This window comes from Lepus europaeus, unplaced genomic scaffold, assembly GCF_033115175.1.
Source record: "Lepus europaeus isolate LE1 unplaced genomic scaffold, mLepTim1.pri SCAFFOLD_28, whole genome shotgun sequence".
Lineage (NCBI taxonomy): Eukaryota > Metazoa > Chordata > Mammalia > Lagomorpha > Leporidae > Lepus > Lepus europaeus.
Genome location: NW_026909158.1, coordinates 10744312 through 10757294, shown reverse-complemented (window position 1 = coordinate 10757294; position 12983 = coordinate 10744312). Strand labels below are relative to the sequence as shown.

General features: G+C 42.9%; 2 protein-coding genes across 2 annotated transcripts; both read right to left on the bottom strand.

The window, feature by feature from the left end:
• Positions 1-3700: 3700 nt before the first annotated feature.
• LOC133754702 (MLV-related proviral Env polyprotein-like) lies at positions 3701-5764 on the bottom strand. The gene has a single exon (XM_062185136.1). The coding sequence runs from the start codon at positions 5644-5646 to the stop codon at positions 3706-3708; it is 1941 nt and encodes a 646-aa protein (XP_062041120.1). The 5' UTR covers positions 5647-5764; the 3' UTR covers positions 3701-3705.
• A 240-nt stretch (positions 5765-6004) lies between these two features.
• Positions 6005-7119, bottom strand: LOC133754708 (CCAAT/enhancer-binding protein epsilon-like). Its single transcript, XM_062185140.1, has one exon. It carries the CDS (start codon positions 6783-6785, stop codon positions 6312-6314), a length of 474 nt encoding a protein of 157 aa, XP_062041124.1. The 5' UTR covers positions 6786-7119; the 3' UTR covers positions 6005-6311.
• Positions 7120-12983: the final 5864 nt, after the last annotated feature.

The window sequence follows — 12983 nt, the reverse complement described above, 5'->3', positions numbered from 1 at the left end:
TTTTTATCAGGGAACATTTAATTTTGGGCTTGGAAACAATAATTGGTTCCACATGGAGACACAAGCTCTACACATTCGTATTTTCCAGGGAGAAAGCTAGAGGAACTGAGGAAAAAAACATGATATTTCTGTTTGTATAGATGACATTTTATGCACTTTCCTAACGAAAAGACACTGCTTTTCTCCAAAACCATTTTTACTGTGATTTTCTCGGTCCATTGCATATGAATTCCACAGCAATTTGTTCAGATATGACTGGATGAAACCAGAAATATCCGGTTTTGTTTTGGCTAACTCAATGTGAAATATTGTGATAGATTCTGTGTTTGAATTTTCCTGATATTATCCACGAACTTTATTGTTTTGAAGGTTTTTTATCAGGAAACATTTAATTTTGTGCTTGGAAACACTAATTGGTTCCACATGCAGACACCAGCTCTACACATTCGTATTTTCTAGGGAGAAAGCTAGAGGAACTGCGGCAAAAAAACCTGATATTTCTGTTGGTATTGTTGATATTTTATGCACTTGCCTAACGAAAAGACTTTGCTTTTTTCCAGAACAAATTTTACTGTGATTTTCTCGGTGCATTGCATACGAATTCCACACTACTTTGTCCGGATATGACTGGATGAGACTGCAAATATCCGGTTTTGTTTTGCCTAACTCAATCCGAAATATTGTGAAAGCCTCTGCGTTTATGTTTTCTGGATATTATTTTTTGAATGTTTTTATCAGGGAATATTTAATTTTGTACCATAGAAACAATAATTGGTTCACTTTGGGACACCAGTTCTACACATTCGTATTTTCAAAGGAGAAAGCTAGAGGAACTGTGGGAAATAAACATGATATTTCTGTTTGTATAGATGACATTTTATGCACTTGCCTATTGAAAAGATTTGCTTTTCTCCAAAACCATTTTTACTGTGATTTTCTCGGTCCATTGCAAACGAATTCCACACCACTTTGTCAGGATATGACTGGATGAAACCAGAATTATCCGGTTGTGTTTTGGCTAACTCAATCCGAAATATTGTGAAAGCTTCTGTGTTTGTGTTTTCTGGATATTATCGGTAGACTTTATTGTTTTGAATGTTTTTATCAGGGAACATTTAATTTGGTACCGTTGAAACACTAATTGGTTCATCATGGGAACACCCGCTCTACACATTCGTATTTTCTAGGGAGAAAGCTAGAGGAACTGCGGTAAAGAAACATGATATTTCTGTTTGTATAGATGACATTTTATGCACTTGCCTAATGAAAAGACTTTGCTTTTCTCCAAAACCATCTTTACTGTGATTTTCTCGGTCCATTGCATACGAATTCCACACCAGTTTGTCCAGATATGCCTGGATGAAACCAGAAATATCCAGTTTTGTGTTGGCTAATGTAATCCCAGATATTGCTACAGCCTCTGTGTTTGTGTATTCCTGATATTATCCATGGATTTTATTGTTTTGAATTTTTTTATCAGGGAATATTTAATTTCATTCTTGGAAACACTAATTGGTTCCACATGGCGACACCAGCTCTACATTTTCATATTTTCTAGGGAGAAAGCTAGAGGAACTGCGGCAAACAAACATGATATTTCTGTTTGTATAGATGACATTTCATGCACTTGCCTAACGAAAAGACTTTTCTTTTCTCCAAAACAATTTTCCTGTGATTTTCTCGGTCCATTGCATACGAATTCCACTCAACTTTGTCCGGATATGACTGGATGAAACCAGAATTATCCGGTTGTGTTTTGGCTAACTCAATCTGAAATATTGTGAAACCCTCTGTGTTTGTGTTTTCTGGATATTATCGATGGAATTTATTGTTTTGAATGTTTTTATCAGGGAACATTTCAATTTTTACCGTTGAAACACTAATTGGTTCATCATGGGGACACCAGCTCTACACATTTGTATTTTCTAGGGAGAAAGCTAGAGGAACTGCGGCAAACAAACATGATATTTCTGTTTGTCTAGATGACATTTTATGCACTTGCCTAATGAAAATACTTTTGTTTTCTATAAAACCATTTTTACTGTGATTTTTTGGTTCATTGCATATGAATTCCCAACCACTTTGTCCGAATATGACTGGATTAAACCAGGAATATCCAGCTGTGTTTTGGCTAACTCAATCTGAAATATTGTGAAAGCCTCTGTGTTTGTGTTTTCTGGATATTGTCGAAGGACTTTATTGTTTTGCATGTTTTCATTAGAAACATTTAATTTTGTACCGCAGAAACACTAATTGGTTTATCATGGGGACACCAGTTCTACACATTCGTATTTTCTACGTAGAAATCTAGAGGAACTGCCGCAAACAAACATGATATTTCTGTTCGTCTGGATGACATTTTATGCGCTTGCCTAACGAAAAGACTTTGCTTTTCTCCAAAACCCTTTTTACTGTGATTTTCTCGGTCCATTGCATATGAAATCCACACCAGTTTGTCCGGATATGACTGGATGAAACCGGAAATATCCAATTTTGTTTTGGCTAACTCAATCGCAGATATTGCTACAGCCTCTCTGTTTGTGTTTTTGGATATTATCCATGGACTTTATTCTTTTGAATGTTTTTTATCGGGAACATTTTATTTTGTGCTTGGTTCCACATGGTGAAACCAGCTCTACACATTCGTATTTTCTAGGGAGAATGCTAGAGGTACTGCAGCAAACAAACATGATATTTCTGTTTGTATACATGATATTTTATGCACTTGCCTAATGAAAAGACTTTGCTTTTCTCCAAAACTACTTTTACTGTGATTTTCTCGGTCCACTGCATACTGATTACACACCAGTTTGTCTAGATATGACTGGATGAAACCGGAAATATCCAGTTTTTTCTGGCTAACTCAATCCCAGATATTGCTACAGCCTCTGTGTTCATTTATTCCTGATATTATCCACGGACTTTATTGTTGTGAATGTTTTTTATCGGAGAAAAATTTATTTTGTTCTTGGTTACACAAATTGGTTCCACATGGAGACACAGGCTCTACGTATTTCTATTTTCTGGGGAGAAAACTAGAGGAACTTCGACAACAATCTTGATATTTCTGTTTGTTATTGTAGGACCCTAAAAATTGGTGTCCTATAGAGAGAGACCCCCAGAAGCACGAATTCCAGTCCAACCGATGCAAAAAAAGCAAGAGGAAGTTTATTACATCTGCGCAGATGGGCCAACTCTAAGCACAACAACACTCTCTGGTGCAGTGTGAGAAGAGAGGTGGCGATCATCAACCGCACAGCGTATTTAAGATTGAAAACCACAATATTAGCATATCTCCATAGCATGACACAAAGGATCACAAGATAAACCGCAGCATGACGAACCATCATAAGATCCAGGGTGAGGGGACAAAAAACCTTGAGCAAGCATAAACACGGGGTCATCATGACCAAAAACTTAACATAGCTCCTAAAATAATAGTCCTATGCTCAATTATCTCATAAAAGCATTAGCACAATCATCACATGCTACAAGGTCAGCTAGCACAATCATCACATGTTACAAGGTCAGCTAAAATCTAGTTATCTTAAAAAAATGCATTTTGCAAGCCAAAGCATTTTGTACAAAAGCAGAACAATATGCAGTCAGCTCAGCAGCTCCATTTTAACCCTTCCTATCTTAATTTCACTCTCCCCCTTTTCTTTTGGTCAAATTTTAATCTTAAAATTTAGGAATAGCTGTATTTTAAAATCTATTTTCTATGTCTTGTGATTTTAAACTTTGATGTTGTTGTGTTAGAATTAAGGCATGGGTGACAGACAATCTATCGTTAACAAACTGAACAAGCCTATTTAGTATGCAGGGTCCGATGGTTAAAATTAAGAGTAATATTACTAAGGGTCCTGCAATAGAGGAGATTAAAGTCGTAAGCCAAGGGGATGAATTAAACCAGCTCTGAAACCATGATTGCCCTGCCTCAAATTGGCTCTGCCGTTGTTTTAATCTTTCTCTGAGTTTTGCCATGCTATCTCTGACCACCCCAGTGTGATCCGCATAGAAACAACATTCTTCCTTTAAGGCTGCACAAAGTCCTCCTTCCTTTAGAAATAATAAATCTAGCCCTCGTCTGTTTTGTAATACTACCTCCAAGAGTGAGGTTAAGGATTTTTCTAATGCACTGACCGATTCTTCCAGAGCTTGTAAGTCTAAATGCATGGCTTGCTGTAACTGATGATGATGATTTGCCTTTGAAAGGGCAGTGGCTCCGGTACCTATGCCTGCTCCGATGCCTCCGACTGTGAGTCCTCCCAATATGAGGGCTAGTGTTATGGATACGGGTTCCCTAGGGAGCCGGAGATTTCCCTCATAGTGTCGGTAGACTTCCTCAGAGTTGTGTATCGTAACTCGAGGCCATACTTCAACCATGATGCACCATTCATGTGTTTGATTATGAGCTTGTCCTGCCAGGCAGGGGGTTAGGCCAGTATTGCATGCCCAATATACCCCATCTGGCCCTGTTAAATAATAGGCGCCCGGTTTGAGGGTCATGGTTTTGTTACAGAGGCCCTGATATTGAGGGGGAACGGAGCCTACACAAAGCCCCCGTCCTGATACTTCGGTAAGAGTTAGCCAGTGAGATGGCAGATTAGAGCACTGGGGAGGGACGGTAGTATGGTTGGTCCAATTTCCAATGACAGCCACTCCCTCATAATAAGGGGGAGGTGAGGCAAGGCACATCCAGCAATCCTGGGTCCTATCGGGATCAGAATTATTTAGTGCTTGGTAGGCCCCATGTATTAAGCTGAGGAGCCTATTCTCCGTTTTGGGTAAAGAGGGAAAAGGGGGCGTGGTTACTACGTGCTTATTTGGAAATGCGGGTGTCGGGGAAACCAATCTAGACTGATTGTTAGCGGACATCTGACTGGGCTGATTCCTGACAAGTACTTGCCCGTGGGGTTTTCCCTTTTTAAACTGTCGGGAGGTTGGGCTCTTATGTTTTGTTAATATCTTATTTGGCCCAACCGATACGGACGCGACAGTAATCGTCCGGCTCAAGGCGAATAGGGCAAAGGGATCTTTAGCCGGTCTATACAAGTAGATGCCCCATGATTTAGGCCCCACCCATTTGTCCTGTTTGCTCTTATCAGTGAAGCGAAGGACCTGGAGGTGGCACCTACCCATCGTCCCATCCAGGCAATTACTACAATCCCTGCCCCCGCATTCGGTAAACGTTATGCCTGGAGCCGCTCCGATAGTAATCATGTCCCATGAAGAGGAGGGTTTCCAGTATGCACTTCCAGTGGTTTCACATCCCCATGCCCCACAGTACCCCACCTCAGGGCCCCCGCAACCTGGGATAGATTTTCCATTCTTTCCCCCGGGACAGGCATAGGTTCCTCCCTTCCACACACATATATCTTCAGCATCAAAAAGTTGGCAGAGATCAAAATACAAGTCTGGAAAGAAATCACTAAGAACATTAAAACTGGAGGAGCTGTTAACAGTCACTCCGTTTCTTAAATTAATAAGTCGCCAAGTAATTTGATAAGGAGTATGAGGGCTTGAGCTTCCTATAACCATGCTAGAAAAGAACACTAAGAGCAAAATGGGCAAAATAGTCTTATCTCTAGGGGTTTTTGAGTGCGTTGTGGTGGTGACAACAACCGGGCGCGGTCGGCGGCACATCTTGTACAGACAGCAGCAGGAGCGGGTGAAGCAGATGATAATGGAGACAGAGGGCACGAAGACGGCCAAGGCGATGGCCACCGTCACGCCGATCCTTAGGTCCGGTGCCTTACATAAAACGCGTGGACCCAGGTGATGAATCCGTTGACTTTTACTGTTGGTGAGGTGGTCCGGCGCAGCTTCGTGGTTTGGTGCCTGCGAATGTAGACGGTGTCCCCAGCCTGGAACGAGTGTGGGAGCACAGGGCACTTGGACTGGTATACGGCAGCCAGCTGCTTCCCTATATGCTCATAAGTCAGCTACAAGGTAGAAAGCAAATCAGCAGGATAGGGAAAGTTGCAAAAGGGTGGCAGTATAAAAATGTAGTGTTATATAAAAATTGTGTAAAGGCATCAAAATTTTCCCTGAAGAAGTCATACAAATTTGGGTTGATACCTGGTGCCTGTCCAGCTGAATTGGCCCAAATACTTTTTGTGACTTTCACACACCCTCTTCGACTTTCACACACCCTCTTCGACTTACTGTAAACATTTTACCATTTTCATTCCAGTCTAGAGTAAACTAGCCATCCGGATTTACAAACCATGTCCTTTCCTTATATAAAAAGCTCTTTTCTCTTTAGCCCTTCTTACCAACGATACTCTTTTCTCTTATGTCCTTAACTTTTAACTTTGGTACTGCTGGGTCAGCGGTACTCTCTTAGCAATGACAGTATCCCAAATCTGTACGGTAACTCCCAAGTGGCTGCGCAGGACGGCCAGCTCCTCTGTGAGCTGCTTCACGCATTCGCGCAGCCGCTCGTTCTCCAGCCTGTACTCCAACACCTTCTCTTGCAGCTCCCGAATGTGTTTGGCCCTGTCCCTGCTCTTGCGCACGGCGATGGAGTTGCGCTCCCGCCTCAGCTGATACTCCTGGCTGTCCCTATGCGAGGAGCCAGCCGGGGAGGGCTCCTCAAGGAGAGGGCTGCGGGGGGGCACGGTGGTGGCCAAGGGGGCCCCAAAGACGCGTGGGGTGTCCAGCTGCTGTAGATGCCAGGTCCCAGCGCCTTCCTCTGAGGGCCGAAGGTCAGGCGACAAGTAGCAGGGGAAGGCAGAGCTTCCCGGTCCCTCAAGGCCCCGTGTCTCAGGCGCCGGCTCCATGGCAAAGAGATCGAAGAGTAGAGTCAGGGACTGCTTCTTCCAAAAGTTTTTTTTTAAAATCCTGGGAGGTGAGCATTTAAGCAAAGCCTTAGCCAAATTAATAAAAAGTTGCAAGCCTTAAACAAAACTACCGGCAGCAATCTGACCCAGTCTCTAGTGCCAGTCTCCACTATTAATTTAGTCAAGGTCTCTTTACAGAAGCTTGAATGCAGCGCAAGTCAGCACTGCCCAGTTTGTTATAGTGCTGTGCCTGTCGCTGCATCCACGCCCCCGCATCCAGCCCAGACCAGATCAATCAGCAACATCTCGACCCAGTCCCTAGTGCCAGCTCTCCGTTATGGTTAAAGCTTCCCCTAGCTGAATAAAGCTTTCTTTAGCTAACCCCCCTGCACCCTGACCACCTCCGGCTTGCCCGGGAGACAAAGCTGGGTCCATTATCTGACCCCAGTACCTTTGGTTGTCCAAATCGGGGAAACATTGGCGCTTCGTCGGAAAAGCCTTTGTCTGTTCTGAGTTCCCCATGGGTAGTGGCGAAAGCGTACCTGCTGTCCTTGTGCATTTTCACCCACTCCTTTTTCTTGGCTGCACGGTGTGCTTGGTCCATAGCGATCAGCTCTGCCCGCCGAGCAAAGTTCTCGGGAAGGGGGGGTTGGAGATAGAAACCCAGACCACTGACCTCGTTCGACCGCCTCTCACTGTTGTCCCCGTTGTTCTCCGGAAGCTAGGGGGATGTCAGCTCACGTGGGCCCGTCCCGGACACCGCAGGAGGTGATAGAGTATCCCCAGCCGTGTGACGGACCACACATATCCCAGCGAGGGAGGAGCCGCTGTCGCCCAGCCTCACCACTCCGCTGCTGCCGTCTTTCCTCTCGCTGGCTTGCAGAGGCCGTTTTTGGTCAGTTCAGTCCCGTGTGGCAGACGTGCACCACTGGATTTCCGTTGTTAGTCGGATCTTAAGCAGACCTGTCCTTCTGGGCACTTCTCTGTGCTTTTGTCGGTCTCCCGGGGTCCCTGCCTATTCTGATTTTCCCTTACTCTGCTTCCCTTGAACTGTGGTGGCCAGGATCCTAATTAGTTTCTGTTTCTTAGCCCATCTTAAACTTCCCCTTTTGTTTTTAACTAAATAACTTTAACCCCTTCAGCTAATCTCTTCAGGAGAGTCTGGCAGTAGAGTCTGAGTCTCCTAAGTATAGTAAAATTAATGTTAGTAAAACAGGCCCTGCAAGTCCTGTCAGGGCTTGTGATCCCAGTTATAAGGTGGAGAAGGGCGGCCAGTTAGAACGGGCCGGGGGTCCTCCCTCCTCTATTTCATCTTCCTCTGTTTCATCGGATTCTTCCTCCTCCATTTCTCTTCTGGTTTCCAAAAAGGGCACCGCGGGCCTCTTTGGGAAGCGGGGGATATAAGGTGCCCTCCTAAGGAGGCGAGGGGAATAGGGTGGTGGAACATCAAAAAGGTCTTCCTGCCTGCCTGGAGGAGTTGAGGGTGTTTCAGGTTTGAGGGTGTCCAATTCCTGTAATGGATTTGCAATTTCCGATACTAGGGGTGTTGCGGGTAGGATCGGAGGGGGTTTGGGGCTCGACGCCACCCCCAGAGCAACTGCTGACAATTCAGAACTGGGCTTCATCCTCAGGGCGGTGGTGGGTGTAGTAGGATCGAGCTCTGCCACCGCCCTGTTAGAAAGGAGGAAAGGTTTTACCCAGTCTGGGGGGTTTTTCGCCAGGTCCTCCCACACAAAGATGTAGGGCACTTGTTTCGGGCGCCCTTCTTTACCTCCCTTGCAGACCTGGCTCTTCACCTGTAAGATAATTTGAGAGTCAAAAGTCCCATCCCGTGGCCACCCGATGTTTAAGGCTGGCCACTCGGACGTACAAAAACTTGTCCAGTTCTTCTTCTGCACTCTTATAGACAAGTTTTGGGCCCGTTCCCGGACCTCTTTCCAATGATCTAAAGTAAGACTCAAAGGTGTAGTCAATTCCTGTCCCATGTTGGGGGGGAAAGGCAAGTAAGGTTAGTATATTAAAACACAGAAAACAACCACAAGACTCACAGATCACAAAACTCACAAAGACACTGCGCGCAAAACCAAGACAAAACCGAAACCACAACTTCCGACGGGAGTGGCTGCTGCCACCAGCCCTTCTCCCGGGGAAGAAGACCGAGACAAAACTGAACTGAATCCTAACCAGAGCTTCCGATAAGAGCGAAGCGGCTGCCACCCGCCATGCTCCCCTAGTAAGCTTAATGATGGGAGCGAAGCGGCTGCCACCCGCCAGGCCCCCCCAGAATCCTAACCAGAGCTTCCGATAAGAGCGAAGTGGCTGCCACCCGCCACGCTCCCCTGGTAAGCTTAATGATGGGAGCGAAGCGGCTGCCACCCGCCAGGCCCCCCCCAGAATCCTAACCAGAATACCGCCTCTGGAGCGTCCTCCAGGGCTGAGCCAGGGGCGCCGGGCACGTCTGCCCCTACCCACTATCGGCTCAATACAGATACAGGTCCTGCAGGCACAATTTCAGTAAAACATAAACCTCCGGTACGTCAAGCGCTCCGGGAAAAAAATAAAAAAATCAACCAGACACACAAAAACACTTAAAACAGCAAAAAAAAAAACTTACCTCCGATTGGAAAATGGAGCGTGGGTCTGGGGTCTCCAATCCCGGACGAGCCCCCAATGTAGGACCCTAAAAATTGGTGTCCTATAGAGAGAGACCCCCAGAAGCACGAATTCCAGTCCAACCGATGCAAAAAAAGCAAGAGGAAGTTTATTACATCTGCGCAGATGGGCCAACTCTAAGCACAACAACACTCTCTGGTGCAGTGTGAGAAGAGAGGCGGCGATCATCAACCGCACAGCGTATTTAAGATTGAAAACCACAATATTAGCATATCTCCATAGCATGACACAAAGGATCACAAGATAAACCGCAGCATGACGAACCATCATAAGATCCAGGGTGAGGGGACAAAAAACCTTGAGCAAGCATAAACACGGGGTCATCATGACCAAAAACTTAACATAGCTCCTAAAATAATAGTCATATGCTCAATTATCTCATAAAAGCATTAGCACAATCATCACATGCTACAAGGTCAGCTAGCACAATCATCACATGTTACAAGGTCAGCTAAAATCTAGTTATCTTAAAAAAATGCATTTTGCAAGCCAAAGCATTTTGTACAAAAGCAGAACAATATGCAGTCAGCTCAGCAGCTCCATTTTAACCCTTCCTATCTTAATTTCACATTATGATGACACTTTATCTACTTGCCTAAGGAAAAGATTTTGCTTTTCTACAAAACCATTTTTACTGTGATTTTCTCGGTCCATTGCACAGGAATTCCACACCAGTTTGTCCGGATATGACTGTATGAAACCGGAAAATCCGGTTGTGTTTTGGCTTACTCAATCCTAGATATTGCTACAGCCTCTGTGTTAGTGTTTTCTGGATATTATCGATGGACTTATTGTTTTGAATATTTTATCAGGGAACGTTTAATTTTTTACCATAGAATCACTAATTGATTCCACATGGGGACACCAGCTCTACACAGTCATATCTTTTAAGGAGAAAGCTAGAGGAACTGTGGCAAACAAACATGATATTTCTGTTTTATACATAGCATTTTATGCACTTGCCCTACGAAAAGACTTTGCTCTTCTCCAACACAATTTTTACTGTGCTTTTCTTGGTCCATTGCATATGAATTCCACAGAAGTTTCTCCGGATATGACTGGATGAATACAGAAATATCCGGTTTTGTTTTGGCTAACTCAATCCCAGATATTGGTACAGCCTATTTGTTTGTGTATTCCTGATATTATCCACGGAATTTATTGTTTTGAAAGTTTTTATCAGTGATCATTTAATTTTGTGCTGCGAAACACTAATTGTTTCCACATGGAGACACCAGCCCTACACATTCGTATTTTCTAGGGAGAAAGCTAGAGGAACTGCGGCAAACAAACATGATATTTCTGTTTGTATAGATGACATTTTATGCACTTGCCTAACGAAGACTTTGCTTTTCTCCAAAACCAATTTTACTGTGATTTTCTCGGTCCATTGCATACGAATTCCACACCACTTTGTCCGGATATGACTGGATGAAACCAGAAAAATCTAGATGTGTTTTGCTAACTCATTCCGAAATATTGCTACAGCCTTTGTGTTGGTGTATGACTGATATTATCCACAGAATTTATTGTTTTGAATGTTTTTATCAAGGAACATTTAATTGTGTACCATTGAAACACTAATTGGTTCATCATGGGAACACCAGCTCTACACATTCGTATTTTCTAGGGAGAAAGCTAGAGGAACTGCAGCAAACAAACATGATATTTCTATTTGTGTATATGACATTTTATGCACTTGCCTAATGAAAATACTTTGTTTTTCTCCAAAACCATTTTTGCTGATTTTCTCAGTCCATTGCATACGAATTCCACACCAGTTTGTCCGGATATGACTGGATGAAACTGGAAATAATCGGTTGTGTTTTGGCTAATTCAGTCCCAGATATTGCTAAAGCCTCAGTGTTTGTGTATTCCTGATATTATCCAAGGATTTTATTTTTTGAATGTTTTTTTTTTCAGGGAACATTTAATTTTGTGCTTGGAAACACTAATTGGTTCCACATGGAGACACCAGCTCTACATATTCATATCTTCTAGGGAGAAATCTAGAGGACCTGTGGCAAACAAACATGATATGTCTCTTTGTATAGATGACATTTTATGCACTTGCCTAACGAAAAGACTTTGCTTTTCTAGAAAACCATTTTACTGTGATTTTCTCGGTCCATTGCATATGAATTCCACACCAGTTTGTCCGCATATAACTGGATAAACCGGAAATATCCGGTTTTTTTTTTTTGGCTAACTCAATCCCAGATATTGCTACAGTGTCTATGTTTGTTTTTTCTGGATATTATCAATGGACTTTATTGTTTTGAATGGTTTTTTTAGTGGGAAACATTTTATTTTGAGCTTGGATACAGTAATTGGTTCCACATGGAGACACCAGCTCTACATATTCATATTTTCTAGGGAGAAAGCTAGAGGAACTGTCGCAAACAAACATGATATTTTTGTTAGTATCGATGACATTTTATGCACTTGCCTAACGAAAAGACTTTGCACTCTCCAAAACCATTTTTACTCTGATTTTCGATCCACTGCATACGAATTCCACACCAGTTTGTCCGGATATAACTGGATGAAACCAGAAATATCCGGTTTTGTTTTGGCTAACTAAACCCCAGATATTCCTACAGCTTCTGTGATTGTGTTTTCTGGATTTTATCAAAGGAATTCATTGTTTAGAATGTTTTCTATCGGGGAACATTTCATTTTCTACCATTGATACACTAATTGGTTCAACATGGGGACACCAGCTCAACATATTCGTATTTTCTAGGGAGAAAGCTAGAGGAACTGCGGAAAACAAAGATGATATTTCTGTTTGTATCGATGACAGTTTATGCATTTGCCTAACGAAAAGTCTTTGCTTTTCTCCAAAAACATTTATACAGTGACTTTCTTGGACCATTGCATACGAATTCCACACCAGTTTGTCCGGATATGACTGGATGAAATCGGCAATATCCGGATTTCTTTTGGCTAACTCAATCCCAGATATTGCTACAGCCTCTGTGTTTGTGTTTTCTGGATATTATTGATGGACTTATTGTTTTGAATGTTTATTCAGGGAACATTTAATTTTGTACCTTTGAACCATTATTTGGTTCATAATGGGAACACCAATCTACACATTTGTATTTTCTAGGGAGAAAGCTAGAGGAACTGCGGCAAAAAGCATGAAATTTCTGTTTGTATAGATGACATTTTATGCACTTGCCTAACGAAAATGCTTTGCTTTTCTCCAAAACCAATTTTACTGTATTTTTCTCGGTCCATCGCATACGAATTCCACACCACTTTGTCCGGATATGACTGGATGAAACCAGAAAAATCTAGATGTGTTTTGCTAACTCATTCCAAAATATTGCTACAGCCTTTGTGTTGGTGTATGACTGATATTATCCACAGAATTTATTGTTTTGAATGTTTTTATCAAGGAACATTTAATTGTGTACCATTGAAACACTAATTGGTTCATCATGGGAACACCAGCTCTACACATTCGTATTTTCTAGGGAGAAAGCTAGAGGAACTGCAGCAAACAAACATGATATT

Bases quoted from the DNA above. Each gene is read 5' to 3' on its own strand.
- LOC133754702 (XM_062185136.1), bottom strand. From the start codon at position 5,646: ATGTGCCGCCGACCGCGCCCGGTTGTTGTCACCACCACAACGCACTCA.
- LOC133754708 (XM_062185140.1), bottom strand. From the start codon at position 6,785: ATGGAGCCGGCGCCTGAGACACGGGGCCTTGAGGGACCGGGAAGCTCT.